Below are 16,077 nucleotides of genomic sequence, written 5' to 3' on the forward strand. Positions count from 1 at the left end.
ACACACACGCACACACACACCGCTCAGATGTTCACGTGGTTTTGCGGGTTACAAGAGGAGAAAAAGTTTTCACCTCTTCTTCGCTCGATGAAGAAAAACCATAAAAACAGCACCTGCTCGCTTGTTCTCTCTCCATCCCAACTGCGCCTCCCGCCCTCCCCCTCCTCCGTCTGTCTGTCTGTCTTTGAAGGGAGCAAAAAAAAGAAGGCAGTGAGGTAATGAGACGAGCTGTTTGGCCGCTTTCTAACGGCATTAAAAACATTACATTTGCATCTTAAAATTGATTGGACAGGTAAGGGTTTGGCGTCTTCCTCGAGGCCGCAAGATGGGGTCAACAAAACCTGCCAAGTTCAAATATCTTCAAGCGGTAGGGCATTAATCACTGCACATGTGAAGGCTATGAGGTGATGAAACGCAGATCACTGGTGCATCGCTGTGGAATCGGACCAGGTTGTCTTTTGGATACGAGAGATGCTTGTTTAACAGTGTGTTCAGTGCCAGAAAATGAACTGTTTACTTCCACAAATTATGACTATGCTTTGTAATTAACAGACCTTAGATCAGCCCGAGAAACATGTATAACTCCGTCTCCTGCTGACTTGGATAAATACGACTGGAGCCAATCCTGTGGAGCTGTTGACCTCTGTTGACCTCCCTTGAGCTCAGAGACAATTACTTACAGCACCGCTACATAAAGCGCTCAACAGACAATCAGGAAGGATCGTTTTCATTGTTAAACTCCTTCGTTTAGCTTCCACAGTTTCAAGTATAAACCCAAGACGCAAAAGGCTAACATCCCTAAAGTAAAAAACAAAACAAAAACAAAACCCTGTCCCTAATCTTGAGAAGTAATGACACATCAAATGTGCTCTCATTGGATAAATCACTCCCTGACGCTCTTTTATAAAGCGGTGATCCCTGGTATGACATTCCTCAAACAAACTTAGCTGATAATAAGATCAAAATATCCCTCTTATCTGTCTCTCTGAAATGCATGTTCACAACGTGGTTTAAATGCCACAACACCATCAAAAACACTGTTTGTCTAACGGCATCAAAAGGGCACCTACAGAATAGTTTTAAGGCTTTGTCCTCTGCCCGTTCCAGCCTATCATGAGGCTGCAGTCTTCTGTTCTCAATCCATCGAGACAGAATTTACCATCATCAGCTAGAAATGATGACAAAAGCTAGCAATGAGTCGTAATTCATCTAAAGAAGGGCAAACCAGGTCAGCAAACCACCTGTGAGTGTCAGCTTGTGTCTAAAAAATACGCATGAAGAGGTTTAAACGGGTAGATGTCCTTCAGGATTTGATGTAAATTGCTTTAAATTTGTTCATCATGGACAGACTTCAGACTAGTTGCAGGTTTAGTTACAATTTTTTATCGTTGTTCCAGTTTTGCTTCCTCTCACCTCCCTACTCTAAACACTCCTTTTTTTTCTTAATTACAATAGTAAATTCTTATGTTGAACCCTCTTCTTTTGTTTTATCTGTAGACAGTGAGATAATTATACCAAATAGGTTTCAGTTTGATAGCATGAAAACAATAATGTGATGTGTGTAGCAGCAGCCTAGTAAGCTGAGCAAAGCATTTTTTATCTCTGAATAAGAGGATGACTCCCGCTGCTTCGGGCTGTAACTCAGAGGTGCACAGAGCCATCTGTCTCTCTCTCTCTCTGTCTTTGTGTGTCTGTTGCGCTTGTGCAAATGAGACAAGCTATTGCAGCCAGAGCAGGAGTTCAACTATAATAGCATCCGAGGCGCACAGAGGCCTGAATAAACGGCGTCGAGACCAGAACCGGCTCGTAAAAAGAAAATCAATAAATGTCATAGATCCGTCAACTTCTATCAAGTGTGTCAGTAAATACCACATTTTGAATGGAAGGTTAACTTTATGAAAGAACGCGGGGGTCACTTCACTTGGATGACGAGTGATTCTGGGCCAGCATAAGCAGGATACGCTCGGAGGGGCCCCGGTCGTTTACTTTGCAGTGTTGCTTCAACTGCAGATAGGCACGGAGTTCAAGTCGTGGCTGTTCTTAGTGGAGCCATGCAGAGGATCCAGCAGTTCTCGGACTAGGGTCTGCCTCCCCAGGACATGCCGGATGTGTAGCAGGGACCCTCGATTCTGGAGGGAAACAGATGGCTGAAGATGAATGTTGCACTTCTCCCCGTATAACGACATCCATCTTTGTGTACACCACTGCATCTGTGTGATGTCTGTCGTTTTGCTCAGATCAGCTGTAGCACTAAAACCCATGTCCTCTGGAAAGATCAGTGTGACACATTACAAAACTGTGGAAAGCTATCACTCCCGAAGCCTATAAAACGCACTGCGTTACCGCTGCCTTGTACGGAGGTCTCTCCCCACACGCACACAGAAAGAAACTCACACACCTTCCCTGCTCTCATGCCACTTCCGCCATAAAATGCCTGGCAGTGTTCCACGTGCCCATTAGCAGGCGCTAAATAACTGTTAACAATGTATTACCCAGACTCCCCTGTTCAGGCACTTCTACCCTTCCACGGGTCCCTTCAAAGCTCACAGGTAATTATGTCAAAGGTTTTTAATAAACAGCTGAGGCTACTTGGTGCAGCGGGTTACGCCCACCTTCAAAGTGGCAAAATCTGTCCTTTAGATAAAGTTACAAATGCGCAGGGCTCTGATTGGCTGAAGTCTTCTCAAAGTCGTTAAAAGCCATCAGGTAACCCCGCACCTGCATGTGACCGGGTAATTAAGGATAATGCTTTGAACTTGACTAAAGGATATAGTCAATCACAAGTGGACTGAATATTAAGTCCATTAAACCGAAATGCTGTTAAGTATTAGTATTTTTGTTTATTTCCCAAATTAATTACCTTCGTCCACTATCTCACAAACTGGAGACTAAAGGGAAGGATAATAAATCAAAGCAACAGCTTGAGCCTATTATAGCGGCACCGACAGCGTTTCAGGTATGGAGGCGAAGCCTGCCGCTATAACCTGTGATTTATATTAAAAAATATATAAATATATTTTTTAAAAGCTACATTCGAAAATGGCCACACGTTAATATGTGCTGATGCTTAAAGCTTACATCCTGTTTAAAAAATGTTTTTATTTTATTCATTTTATTTTATTTCATTTTGAACAGTTTATCCTATCAGCCCCGGGAGATGAAAAACTGAAACACTTAACAAAACTAGCAGGGCAACCTGCCAAACTTAGTTAAAACAGCGTAAATAATACATTGTTTATTTATTTAATCTTGTAGCCTGACTTATATGCAAAACGCAGTAATGTTAAATGAAGTGTGGAGCTGCCGGATAGAAAGGGGAAAATAAAAATGAATAAATACATAAAAAAAAATGTTTTTAAAAAAACCGTCGAATAAAAACAAAAAGGTCACTAAAATGTGCAGAACAATTTCTGTGGGAAGATATTATTATGAAGAATATCACACAAGCATCAGATAATATAAAAAAAATAATTTCATAAATAAATATCGCATGACTTACCAATGTTTTTGTATTACAGTGTAAATACATTGTTGCGACGAAACACAGTATGATAACAAAGTTACGATAATGTGATAATAATAGTTACAGTGCTCTGGAAGCAACGACATCAGTTTCACGAAACAGCTGTTTCAAAAAGCAACAATACCAATCGAAATATTCTTATTATTCTTATTCTTATTATTATTGTTATTATTATTAAATAGTATGTATTTCATGAAAACGATGGGAAAATAATGTGCACTCTGTTAACGATCAGCCAGCCAATTACAGTAATGTTAGTTTCTTCTAAAAAAAAACAAAAAAACATTAAACTTACAAATAAAATCTCAAATACATAAATAAGGCAGTCTTTATGAAAAAAAAATCCAATTCATACAGAACCTTTGTTCACGAGTGAAGATTTTCAAAATAAACTTAAACCGGTTTAAATTACTACTTAAACAATGTTGAGATTACGATCGTGAACACATTCCTGTTAAACTGGAAAAAAGAGGGAAATCCGTTTGGTGCTGTTACTAAATTCTGCCCCTTTTTTCTTCTTTTTTTCCTGTCTTTTTTTTGTTTTGTTTTGTTTTAAGTACATCTGTTTACATGCGTTTTTATTGGTTCCGAGGCTGGTAAGGGAGCAAAAATATTCGCTTTAAAGTTTTTTTTGACAGTGTCAGGTTAAGTCGGGAGGCCTGGCATCGACTACAATCTAAATTTTGTTTTAAACAAATGTTAGCCTCTGTAAATGTGACGGAATTATAAATAACCTACCACATTTAAATAAAAAAAACGCCAAGAGGAAGAGAAAGAGGCAGATTTTGATCTGATATAGCAAAAGTATATAGACAAGGAATTTCTCCTGATGTCCAGATATTTACATTAAATTTGCGCCAACAAACGGCGGATACGTGACCAACAAGCCAGCAGAGGCCCGATGTTCACGCTGATTTTGGCGAAGGAGCCGAGGAGGTAAGCTGGAGGCTTAAATACTGTTGTGAATAATGACAATTTGTACTTTCTAACTCCGACAACAGCTCAATAAACACACCAACAAATGAACAGGTTCATTAGGCCTTTAGTTTGGCCCATTTTATGCAAACGGCAGCACGCGCGGTGCACATTACTCTTGGAATAAATGGCGTGTTTAGGTCTTAAAAAGAGAATCAAGAACTAAAGAAACCTGCGCACACACACACACACACACACACACACACACACACACGTAGGCTCAGTGCTTTGTTTATTTATAGCCAGCTTCTCCCCTCCATATCTCACCGCCACACCAACGCGCATTCCCGGCGTGACCGCGCTCGTTAACACGGCCTTGAAAATGCGCACGATTATTTCCACGCGTGCAGTAAGAGCGAGTCAAACTCATCCATGTATTTTATCCAGCTGGTTGCATTCACTCATTTCTCCCCTGTATTTCAAACATATTCCCAAATATTTCATTTAGCTACTGTTAGACTCGGGTTCAGTTTGAGACGGAAATATTACCTCGTGATTTACGTTTTTCATAAGAAAATAGCAAAAGCGCCGATTAGATCATGATCGTTATAATGACATTATCATATCTGTTATTACGTTATCGACTAAGAGACTAATACTTATTGCATTAGCCTTTAAATAGTCTATAGATTCAGGGTTAAGTGTGCAGCTATCATACGGTTGTTTTTAGTGCAGCAATTGCCTAGTTTCTCTTTTTACAGTTGCATATTTGAGTTGTTGTAGAAAAAGAAAAAATCGAAATGTAACTAAAGTTAATGGCACTGTTGCCATGACATTTATGCCAAAATACACGTGAAATGGTACACAACAAAGCTCTTGTGTTCAGTAGACATAGTTGGGATTTTTTTAAAGACTTGTTAAATACACAAAAATAGTATTTTACACAACAAAATTTAATTCCATACTCGTATTATGATCATGGATATTTTGAGGTAAATAATCAGTATAAGATTCAGTCTGTATGATAGTTCTGTCAGGACTTTTTTATTTGGGGGAGGGGGGGTCCAGTCGTGCAGGAGCTACTAATGGCCAGATATGCAAAGCATGTTGGGCCGGTGTGTCAAAATGCGCGCAATGCCCCGGAGAGACGCTCCTAGCTCTCCTTGGCCTGAAGACATGATTCATTCACCAGCTCTACTTTTACCACATAAGGCGGCACGAGCGGCCCCCACAGCGGGCGGGACCAAAGGAAAAGTTCCGGGGGGTTGTGATTACTCATGATTGGTTGCTCTGCTCTGTGACTGACAGGTCCCTCTCCCCGACTCTCCTCTAAGCTCGGTTGTTGACACTCTCCAAAACTCCGCAAGGCACCTACGGATAACGGAGACACCATTACAGCTCGCCCCAGGCTCTTCTGTCTCGTCAGCTGCTCCGTGCAAGCACGGAGAAACTACCCTGCCCTTGGCGCGGGATTGCCAGCGTGGATCACCTTTTTTTTTTTTGCGACTTCCTCGGTTTTGAACTTTTCTTGCTCCCGGCCTGCAAGCTCGTGAGCGATCTCCTTCGTCTCCTTCCTCTGTCCCGAGACGCGGAGAAATGGCAGAGAAGCGCAGGTCCCCGTGCGCGCTGAGCGTCAAGGCTCATGCATTCTCAGTAGAAGCGTTGATCGGCGCGGAAAAACGCCGCAGGACGAGCGGGGAGGAGGTCGTGTCCCCCGGCTTCGAGGACGAAACAGATGTGTCTGATGTAACCGGGAGTCCGGGACTACGGGCGGACAGAGGGTGTACCGGCGACCGGGGCAGTGAAGTTGAATGTGGAAGTGGCGGATCCCGTAAGTAATAATAATAATAATAATAATAATAATAATAATAATAATAATAATAGGTGTCTGACATGTCAGCATTATAAAATTATTACTTGACGCTCATACTCCATCATTATAGGATGCATTTGTTTAAGCTGGTTAATTACTGTGCAGCTGCTGCCCGCGCACATTTGTTATTCTGTTATTATATCAGAAGACCAAAATCCTGATCCTCGCTTATGTATTCATGAGCATTTTCCCCTTGCCTGCATAATAATTCATGTTCTCTTCTTCTCGTCACCGACTAGAATTCGGTCATAAGCATAAAAAAGATGACGTTTATAAAGTAAAACAATAATAGGCTTCCTTCGGGGCCGCACGGTGAGACTGTGATACATCACTGCTCTGGTCTAGTAAATATGAGCGGTGTGAGTGTGACTAATGTGAGAGGCTTTATGAGTTGTGTTGCAATCATAAACACGCCAATTAGCAGCGTATAAAGGCCGGGAAACTGCCACGGAAAGGATACTAAGAGGTCTGCAGACGAAATAAACCGACTGGCCCGGACAAATTAGGATTTAAACCCGCTGTAAGTTCACAATGCATTTGGCTGAGGAGTCTCTGTGTTAGTTTGCCTCGTTAGGCCCATGTCTAATGTCCATAAATTTCTACCACTTGGGGAGGCCTGTGCTGAATAGCACAAATAACAACAGCGGCGAGACGCATAAACACCGCTGTTAGTGCTTCCTCTGAACATATCCTCAGTATTAAAACAGGTTTCAACTCAAGCACTGGCGTGAAAATCGTTGAACATTTTTAAGGTCAGTACTGAGTGCGAGACGGTGTTTAAGCATGCAGATATTTCTACTTTCTCATAGTTTTCATTTTTTAAAGGCTATCTATCAATAGCGTGACATTAAATCGTAGAGACAGAAATAACTGCCAGAGGTTTAAAAATATTTACTTCGCTCTTGCTCTTCTGAAATAATTGTGTTGTAAATTAAAGTATGCATAAGGCTTTCAACGTATTTCCTTTGTTCTGCTGAGACGTTACCGTGTGACGTTACCGCGCTTTAACCCCGTTCAGATTTATTTTTCTTTTGTTTTAACACAACAAGAGTGAAATGCAACACCTCGTGAACAACGCTTGGCTTGTGATGGAATGTTACAATTAACACGTGCCAATCTCAATTCATCTCGGTGCAGCAGAGAGCGACGACGCGCTGCTGGAGAGCCCGCAGCCCGCAGCTCTGTGCACGGCGCCGGTAACCGGGACCGGAGAGGAGACCCGCGTGGACCTGCAGGGATCAGACCTGTGGAAAAGGTTCCACGAGATTGGCACGGAGATGATCATCACCAAGGCCGGACGGTGAGACAGGGATTCGCGTGAATGCGTAACTTTATGGGTGACTGAAGAAAATAAGAAATGAGAAACTTGAGAGAAAAAAACATTTTTAAAGATGAAAACAATATCAAATATATAAGAAGAAATAAGACGCACGATTCGTAGAAATTAAATGAGCAAGGCAGTGAACCAGATGATAATTTGAAAAGTGAGCAAAATTGCTATTAAAATAATTATTTAGAGAGTTTATCTCTCTAACCAAGCCAAACAAAACTCTATTGCATTGATTCTTTAATTAAGCTATTATTAATGCATTTTTTGTGATGGTGAATAATATATTATTCACCAGTTAAAAAATGACAGAGTGTTGCAAAAGAATGATTTTGGTTTTCCTGGCAGCCGGATGTTCCCCGCTATGCGTGTGAAGATTACGGGTTTGGATCCACATCAGCAGTATTACATCGCCATGGATATAATCCCCGTGGACAATAAACGATATAGGTAAGACCCACAAAAAGCTCCACCACAGGCCCGTGCACACTTACTCCAAAGCTCGTAAATCGTAAAGATGCTGCTTCTTAAACTTTGAGATCCTGCTGTCAGAATTTTTAAAAGCTATTTTTCAAATCTCGTAATGAAGGAAAAAGTAAAAACAGAATAGAGTGCCAGTAAATCTGAGTACACTGGGATATTTGAAACACCATTTTATTTTTGACTTGTCAAAGCAATCCCTGTCGAAATATAAAACAAAGTCACATGACACAAGTCCTGCGACATCACGTGAGGGACTGTGGTCGGCGCCAAAAAAACAAATTAAATGTGAACTAAAAGAACATATTCAGCTTTATTTTAACAAAAAGATGGACTTTTTGAGTTAATAATATGTAATAATGTCAATTATGGCATGTACACCATCTCATTAAATTTATAATTCTGTACAAAATATTTTAAAAAGTAATTTTTAAATAATGTTTACTTTTTGAAAAAATGAGGGCATAATCTTGGTGTTCATTTGCTGACTGAACTTTTCAGATAAAGAATGCGCTAAAAGGTAGATTAAGTGTGGCAGTGATGTAATTCTCTAATCCCACGTAAGTTTTAACCACAGACTTTTTATTGATTTGTGATGGGATGTCGAATTGAATTGTTTTAATCCTTAAAACCTTATATTCAAGTGTTTTGATGAATCACTGGGCATGATAATGAACTGGTTGGATATATTCAGTGCCAAAAGTTAAAGGATGAATTTATGCACTGATAAAAAACAATTGTTAACATGATTATTTTAAATGTGCTGTTAGGATTTAAAGGTCTCGCTAATACTAAGCAATAAAACACGTCATTCTTAAAATAGTTCAATAGTTTTGTGTCATCCAGCTCTGAAAAAAACAAATTCATTTCCATTTTGTCCGGAAAAAAGCACAATATAAGGAATTTGGGCAAATCACACGACGCATTCCCAATGACAGAAAAGCGATTTCGAGGCGAAAAAACGAATCGCGAAAAATGTCCCCAAAAGAATGAAAGCTGTACCCCACAGCGCTGTAGCTTAAAGATACACTCTCACACGCGTGTACTGTATAAATGGCAACAGCACAGCAATTTTCTTTAGCATGTAGTCCTGATTTAGACTCCATACACTCTGTTCTTGGTACAACCCAGGATTTTTCAATTGTGCAACCTCAGCTTTGCCTCCACAAATGGTGCTTGGCACCGGTGTTTTGTCACGGCGGTTTTGTCGTCCCTTTTGGAGAGGACCGTTTGGATACCTAACCTCTCCACCCTGGAAGGTCAAACCAGCAAAAGTCGTTACAAAGCAGAAGAAAACGGCGTGTTATTGCAGCGGTATCCGTGCAGCCAAGTCTTTGCGTGATATAAACCGCGTGGGTGTCATTTCAAAGGTTCAAAATTCAGTTTATAGGATACCACGTTTTAAAGTGAATGACATGCCGGATAGCACGTTACTGGTCCATCTGCCTATAGAACATATAACAAATGCATTATGTAAACTTTGGCGCACTTCAGAACGTCCGGTGTCAAAGCGCCGTGGATCAAACAGAAGGAAAATACTGTTTGTTTAAAAAGAGCATTAATCCTGTAGTGGAGTCCAACCTGTGGCCTGGAGGGGGGAGTCCAGTCCGGCCCTAAAGTCATAAAGAGTAAAATATGAACTTAGATTTCAGTGTTAAAGTTTTATGCTTTTGTAAATTCACTCCCTTGTAAGAAAACATTTTATTCTTTATTACTGTATATTTATTCATCAGTTACCGAAGTATCGAGTCTATCTTTTGATTTGTAAATGATACGTTCATTCAGACAGAAACCGTGCTCACTCACTGTCTTGTGTGTGAATTGTGTAGGTACGTGTATCACAGCTCCAAGTGGATGGTAGCGGGGAATGCCGACTCCCCTGTGCCTCCCAGAGTATACATCCATCCGGACTCCCCGGCCTCAGGAGAGACGTGGATGCGTCAGGTGATCAGCTTCGACAAACTCAAACTGACCAACAACGAGCTGGATGACCAAGGACATGTATGTAGCAGCACATCACACTTGTGTGACACATTTGTAATGTGGCTCTGTTGTATGAAATGATATACTACTATTGTAGCAAATAATATGACTGCATATTATTTACAATCAAAACATTCAATTTCACAATGAGCTATTATATAAAATGTACATTTCTAATCTAATATTAAAAAGTCTCATCTCATATGAAATAGTAAAAGTCTCATAGTTTCCTAGTCTGAGTTGAACATGACTTAATGTTCTGTGCATTTTCATGTTTTATTTAATTTTCTTTCTTTATTTTTACAGTGTAGGTCTGTAGATCTTGTGCACCCACAAGCTACATGTCCATTTTCCCCAGCCATGCTTTATGAAACACATAAAATAGCAGTTACATAATCCAAGCCTCAATCAATGTGTTTCCCTCCCCCGGTTCAGATCATTCTGCACTCCATGCACAAATACCAGCCGCGGGTCCATGTAATCCGTAAGGAGTGTGGAGAAGAGTTATCCCCAGTGAGGACCATCCCTGCAGGGGAAGGCACGCGCACCTTCTCGTTCCCGGAGACCGTGTTTACCACTGTCACGGCGTATCAGAACCAACAGGTAGCTCAGCTGAACTCCTGTGTAGAGACCCATAAACTAAATATAACAAAATACTCACAGTCGCCAAGAAAGTCACATTTCCAGTGTGTGCTGCTACGATGTGCTGTGAATTTGAAAACACATGATGTCATTTTGGATGTTGTGGTTGTGAAGTAGATGTTAGAAGTTTAATATACGTTCGTGCAGCTCATCATGCAGTGTAAAGATAAGCTATTTTAATTCCTAGTAAGTAAGTAAGTAAAATGTATTTATATGGCACTTTTTAAGCCGATAGTCTATTTTAAAGTGCTTTACAGGGATATTAAAAAAACATCACACATGTTCTATGTTTTGCATTTAAAGGCAGATTCATCTCTGTCAGCAGGCGTGTACTGTCTATGCATGTACATGCTCTACAAAATAAACAGAATAAAGTCCTCTGGAAACTCCTCCGCAGGCTGTTAAAGCAGTTTACCAAATAAAGGCTTATGTGACGGGCTGTTAAGAAATAATAGTGATATTCGCTTACGTTGTCACACATAGCTTAAGATTGTTATATTTTCTGTTTTCAGTGAGGAAAGCTGCAGCTTTTCTGTGTTTTTGCACATGTTTGCTCCATGTGAGCTTTGAAGTAGGACGTTAGCTGAGGTTTGCTGGCCTGCAGTGCATGATGGCTGGAGTCAGAACATGGTGGTGATGTCTATAAAAGTCCTTTTGGATGAGGGTCACAGAGCTGGGCCTTAAACACCACCCACAGTCTGAACAGGCTCACAGACATTAACTCCATGCATGTATGCATGCATGAACCCACACAAAGTCACATAAATGTGCAAAGAAACATACAAGTACGCATGCTCACGAATGAATTTATTTATAGACCTGATTGAAAGATTTCCGAGAAAGAAAACATTTTGGCTGGAAGTGGTATTATATAGCGTAGTGCGTTATCTTTGATTTCATAATAACAAAGTTTCAGGAAATAATTAGAGTCTTATTTTGCTTTTTCAGATTACAAGGCTGAAAATTGACAGAAACCCATTTGCCAAAGGCTTCAGAGACTCTGGCAGAAACCGGTGAGTTCATTTTAACCGCAGAGATTTGCACATTATCTGGTGCATTAGGGGTAGTGAGCGATGCATGACTGCTTCATATTTTGGCTTGCATGTGGTTTTTGTCACTGCTATTTTAGTCTGATTTTATGAGGAGTAAAGCTATGTATTTATTTATTTATTTTTTTCCTAATGGAAAATGTGCTACAGCCTCCCATTAAATTTTGTCCTGAAGGGCAAAAAAAAAAGGAAAAAGAAATGGACTAAGCTGAAAAAAGACGTGGCACGTAGCTATGGTTAGAGTGGTGATTCGTTTTCGTTCAAATGTGCTAACTTTAAAGGCAAATTAATTCCTGCAATTGCACTGTTACAGGCACATGCTGTAACTTTGTCTGCGAGCCTAAATGGAGCGTCAGATTCCAGCCAGCCTCGGGAACATAAACATCAACAGCAAAATAATAAAAGTCAAGAGTGTCCCGAAGAAAATCTGTATAAACACATTTCTAAACATATATAAACACAGCATTAAAACAACACAGCAGTAAAACTCTAGCAGTCTCCAAACAGCCACTCCCCTGAGGCCTCGTAGAAATCATTAGAGAGGAGAGCCGGAGGAAGGGAAGCAGAGGGAATGTGCGAGAGGGAGGAAGGTAGAGAACGGCAAACTGGATAACCCAGGCACCTTGACAGCTGACCCTATAAAAGTTAAACTCAGGAAGGCTGAAAAAAAACCCTCCTCTTAAATATTACAGGAAGAGTTAAGCAGTTTGCTAAATAAACTTCTGCTCTGATAGGCTGCTTTGGAGCACACAGAACCGCTCCGGGCAGCTTGTCTAAATTATCACCGTGGCTACAACCCCGCGGGGGGGAAGACTTTTATCCTCACGCTAACGAGGGGTAACAGAGCACTCGCATTACCCACCCGCCACAGCAACCCTCCGCCCCACCTAGAAGAGCATGGAGGCTCAGATTTGGGGTGGGGGGCGGAGGAGGAAGAAGGAGAGTCCCACCTCATAAATCGTTGCTGCGGCTTCCTGCTCCTTCGTCCTGATTCGCCCGTAAAAGCCGTGTGAAAGCAATTACACACAAGCACCCAACCAGCAGCAGCCAATCGAAGCCTGGCGTTTATGCCCCTCATTACCTGCGGTCTCCATGGAGATGGCGAGGAGGGCCCCACAGGCGACTAAGATGGCCGCCAGGTGGTTGGGCGAAATGCACGATTTAGTGAGGCGTGCTGAGTTAGAGCGAGAAAGAGAGGTTCCCACTGCATCAGACATTAGAAGGTTGGGAGAGCTCACGGTGAAGTGTTAATGTGTGCATTTGCGTGTGTTTGCAGGATGGGTTTGGAGGCTTTGGTTGAGTCTTATGCATTCTGGCGTCCATCCCTCCGAACACTCACATTTGAGGACATCCCTGGCATGACCAAGCAAGGTAAAGTTCAACAACGGGAAGCTTCTGGATAGTGAACATAAGATATCCAACCTAAAGACAAAATCTTTGTTTGTGATGGGCGTCCTTATTCACACCATGAAAGTGTTTATCAGTCACTCACAGAGGACTGGTTGGTCATAACTACAGGTTGCCATGGCTGTAAACATTTATCCTGCTCTTATTTTGTAGGAGTCCCAGGAACTCATGCAGCGGTTGGAGCATCGCCTCACCTGCTCTCCACATCCCCGTGCTCATCTCCTTTCCAAGTTTGCCCTCTCAGCCCACCGGACTACACCTGTAGCCGGCCGGCACACCCCCTCCACCGTTACAGTAACGCCCCAGAGCCATTCCCCCCACCCAGAGGTCCATCTGCGTATGAAGCCGAAGGATTCTGCTCCCTGCCTCTCCCTGCCTCTCAGCTCGGCTATCTCTCCAACCCCACCTCACAGGGCTATGCCGGCCTTCGCCTCCACACGCCGCCCTACAGCCTGTATGGTTACACATTTCCCTCTTCGCCGCGCCTCGCTGCCAGTCCTGATAAAATGGCCGCCACCGCCACAGCCAATCACCAGAGTGCCTTCCTTGGCTCGTCGCCCAGTGGGACTTTAACGGACAGTCTGGGTGTGCTCGGCGGAGGACAGCAAGGCTTCTTGTTCGATTCTCGGACTTTGGGACTGGCAGGGAGCCAGTCGGGAGGCGGGGCCTCGCAGGTCACTGCTCACATGGGCTGACTTTGACTCTGGGTTGTCACAAACACACAGTGACACCCTGGATTGGGTGTGTGCTGCTTTTGTTCCCGAACACTCTCTGAGTTAACGATCAAGCATCACGCTGAAGACAGAAAGAAGTGACAGAGCAGGCTTTTTTTGCCTCTGTGAATATATGAGCTTGTTAAAGCTTTACCTGAAGGAAATAATTTTTACTTTTGTTTTCACGCACGATTTCTATGACATGTCTGTGGACCTGCAGTGGTCACTAAAGAAGCAGCAGTGGTGGTTAAGGAGTCCAGACGAATGAACACACTGACTGAATTTGGACTGGGCTCAGACCGTTGTGGCCCAGAGAATCAAAGCAAGCACTTCATCCTCTGCCCTGAAACAGTAACTATGATACTCATACAGTGCTGCCTTTGTCTCTATCATTGCCTACAGTGGGCGGGACTACTAAACACCATCAAAGTTTTTCTCATTACATGCACGATTGTTCCTTCGATCACTATGCACTAATGGCAGGGCCTGTTCACCACTCAAAAACACTTTTTACACACAACACTCGGGGTCGGACGTATAATTACTTAATGACGTCATAGCCGCAACAGACCATAGGAGTTCTCCTGGTGGCAGTCGTGGTCTAATGGTAAAACTGTAGAGAGGAGTGGATAATGAAAAGATTTAAGGCTTAAATGTATTTTTTCATGTCTGACAGAGAAGCAACAGTACATGACTCTGTATATATAAGGGGGGAGGTGGGCGGGAGGAGATTTCTGTATATAAAGGGCTGTGCAACCCTTCGCACTTAAAAACCCCGATGCACCTGCTTCTGCTCTTAAGACTGGGTCAGGTATGGGACACCCTACCCTGAACTTGACTGAAAAGCTTTTCTTTGCAAATGCGCTATAACAACAAGCCCTTTGGCCTGAGGACATTAACATGTTCTGTGACCTTTTTGAGCCAAATAAAATATATGTATACGTGTCACGATGTTTGAATGTAATCAATAACTTACTAATTTAACTGATTTCACGTGGTTTTGTAATGAAATTCAATGCATGTCCGTGTGGGCACGACAATTTCTTTACACTTTTTTTTTTAAATCAAAGCAATCACAATACAATATTTCCTCAAGAAAATACGCCTAGTTGTATTTGAGTATAACTGCCGGTGTGTGTGTGTGTGTGTGTGTGTGTGTGTGTGTGTGTGTGTGTGTGTGTGAGACAAAGTAGCCGTTTTTTTCACAGAAAAATGAAAAACATCCCAGAACAAAAGAGAGAAAGCGCAGCTCTCAAACACCATCGTCACGATCACCACTCATTTCAACTCCAAGTCTGCAGAAGTGACGAGTCTTACGACAGAGGGTGTGCTATGAATGTGGATGTGGGTGTAAGGATGTGGATATGTGTGTCCCTGTGCACACTTGTGTGTGCGTGCATGTGCGTGTGGTGGTGGGGGGGGGGGCAACAGGTGGTTGAGTTGTCAGCGAGTGTGTGACCTCACAGTCTCAAAGTTCATGTGGATCCCAGAGAATTGACACCCCCATCCTCTCCCACACACACGCACACATATATGCACACACAAAGTTATGTGTTATGTGCACAAGCCAAAATTTTGAGTCTTTATGTACTCTAACACCCGGAAAAGTAGAGTTCCCAAGAAAGCCAGATGAAGCAGGGTTTCATGTGAGAAGACAACTACATCTACAGCTATCTTAAGCTCATCTTAATACTGAGAGGCTCTGTCCACACTAAAGCTACACAAACATCAGAAACTGTAGCAGCTGCCCCAAAATGGGAAACTTGCATCAACTACACAATGAAATTATTTGCACTGGCTCCTAGAATAGAGAGCAAACACACAGACAGGAAACACTGATCAATGGAGGAGGGAGAAACATTCAGAATGCAGTCAAGGTACAATATAAATTTGGTGGTATTTGTAACTACAAAGTCCAATAATTTATTACATACTGTCTGAGCTCGCAGCAAATCACAGTAACAATCATGTGGCCAACAACTACAACAGCCTCTTTAGTAGCTAGCTGTGATAGATAGAAGGTAATCTGCCCATTTAAAACTGATTTACTCGGCCCCATTTCTCCCCTTTCAAAGTTTGCTGACTCCCTCTTGATGTCGCCCATTTCCTCCTCAGCTCCTCATCAGTTGTCTCCTGTCACTCTGAAGGTGAGAGGTGCTGACGAG

General features: G+C 42.2%; 1 protein-coding gene across 2 annotated transcripts; it reads left to right on the plus strand.

Moving 5' to 3' along the window:
- The first annotated feature begins 5,178 nt into the window (after positions 1-5,178).
- tbx18 (T-box transcription factor 18) lies at positions 5,179-15,125 on the plus strand. Of its 2 annotated transcripts, none has more exons than XM_040018174.1 (8): positions 5,179-6,269; positions 7,452-7,611; positions 7,987-8,088; positions 9,948-10,119; positions 10,537-10,704; positions 11,692-11,756; positions 13,069-13,163; positions 13,353-15,125. In XM_040018174.1, exons 1-8 carry the CDS (start codon positions 6,035-6,037, stop codon positions 13,892-13,894), a joined length of 1,539 nt encoding a protein of 512 aa, XP_039874108.1. In that variant the 5' UTR covers positions 5,179-6,034; the 3' UTR covers positions 13,895-15,125. The 2 variants fall into 2 exon arrangements, with proteins under 2 accessions (XP_039874108.1, XP_039874107.1); XM_040018173.1 differs by having other exon boundaries at positions 5,180-6,269; positions 7,449-7,611.
- The last annotated feature ends 952 nt before the right edge of the window (positions 15,126-16,077 follow it).

Source organism: Simochromis diagramma, unplaced genomic scaffold (genome assembly GCF_900408965.1).
Source record: "Simochromis diagramma unplaced genomic scaffold, fSimDia1.1 OVJJ01000802.1, whole genome shotgun sequence".
Lineage (NCBI taxonomy): Eukaryota > Metazoa > Chordata > Actinopteri > Cichliformes > Cichlidae > Simochromis > Simochromis diagramma.

Excerpts from the sequence above, each read along its gene's own strand:
- tbx18 (XM_040018173.1), top strand. The coding sequence starts at position 6,035 with ATGGCAGAGAAGCGCAGGTCCCCGTGCGCGCTGAGCGTCAAGGCTCAT. Across the intron at positions 8,089-9,947 it reads GTGGACAATAAACGATATAG|GTACGTGTATCACAGCTCCA; the intron begins GTAAGACCCACA and ends TGAATTGTGTAG. Across the intron at positions 10,120-10,536 it reads AGCTGGATGACCAAGGACAT|ATCATTCTGCACTCCATGCA; the intron begins GTATGTAGCAGC and ends CCCCCGGTTCAG.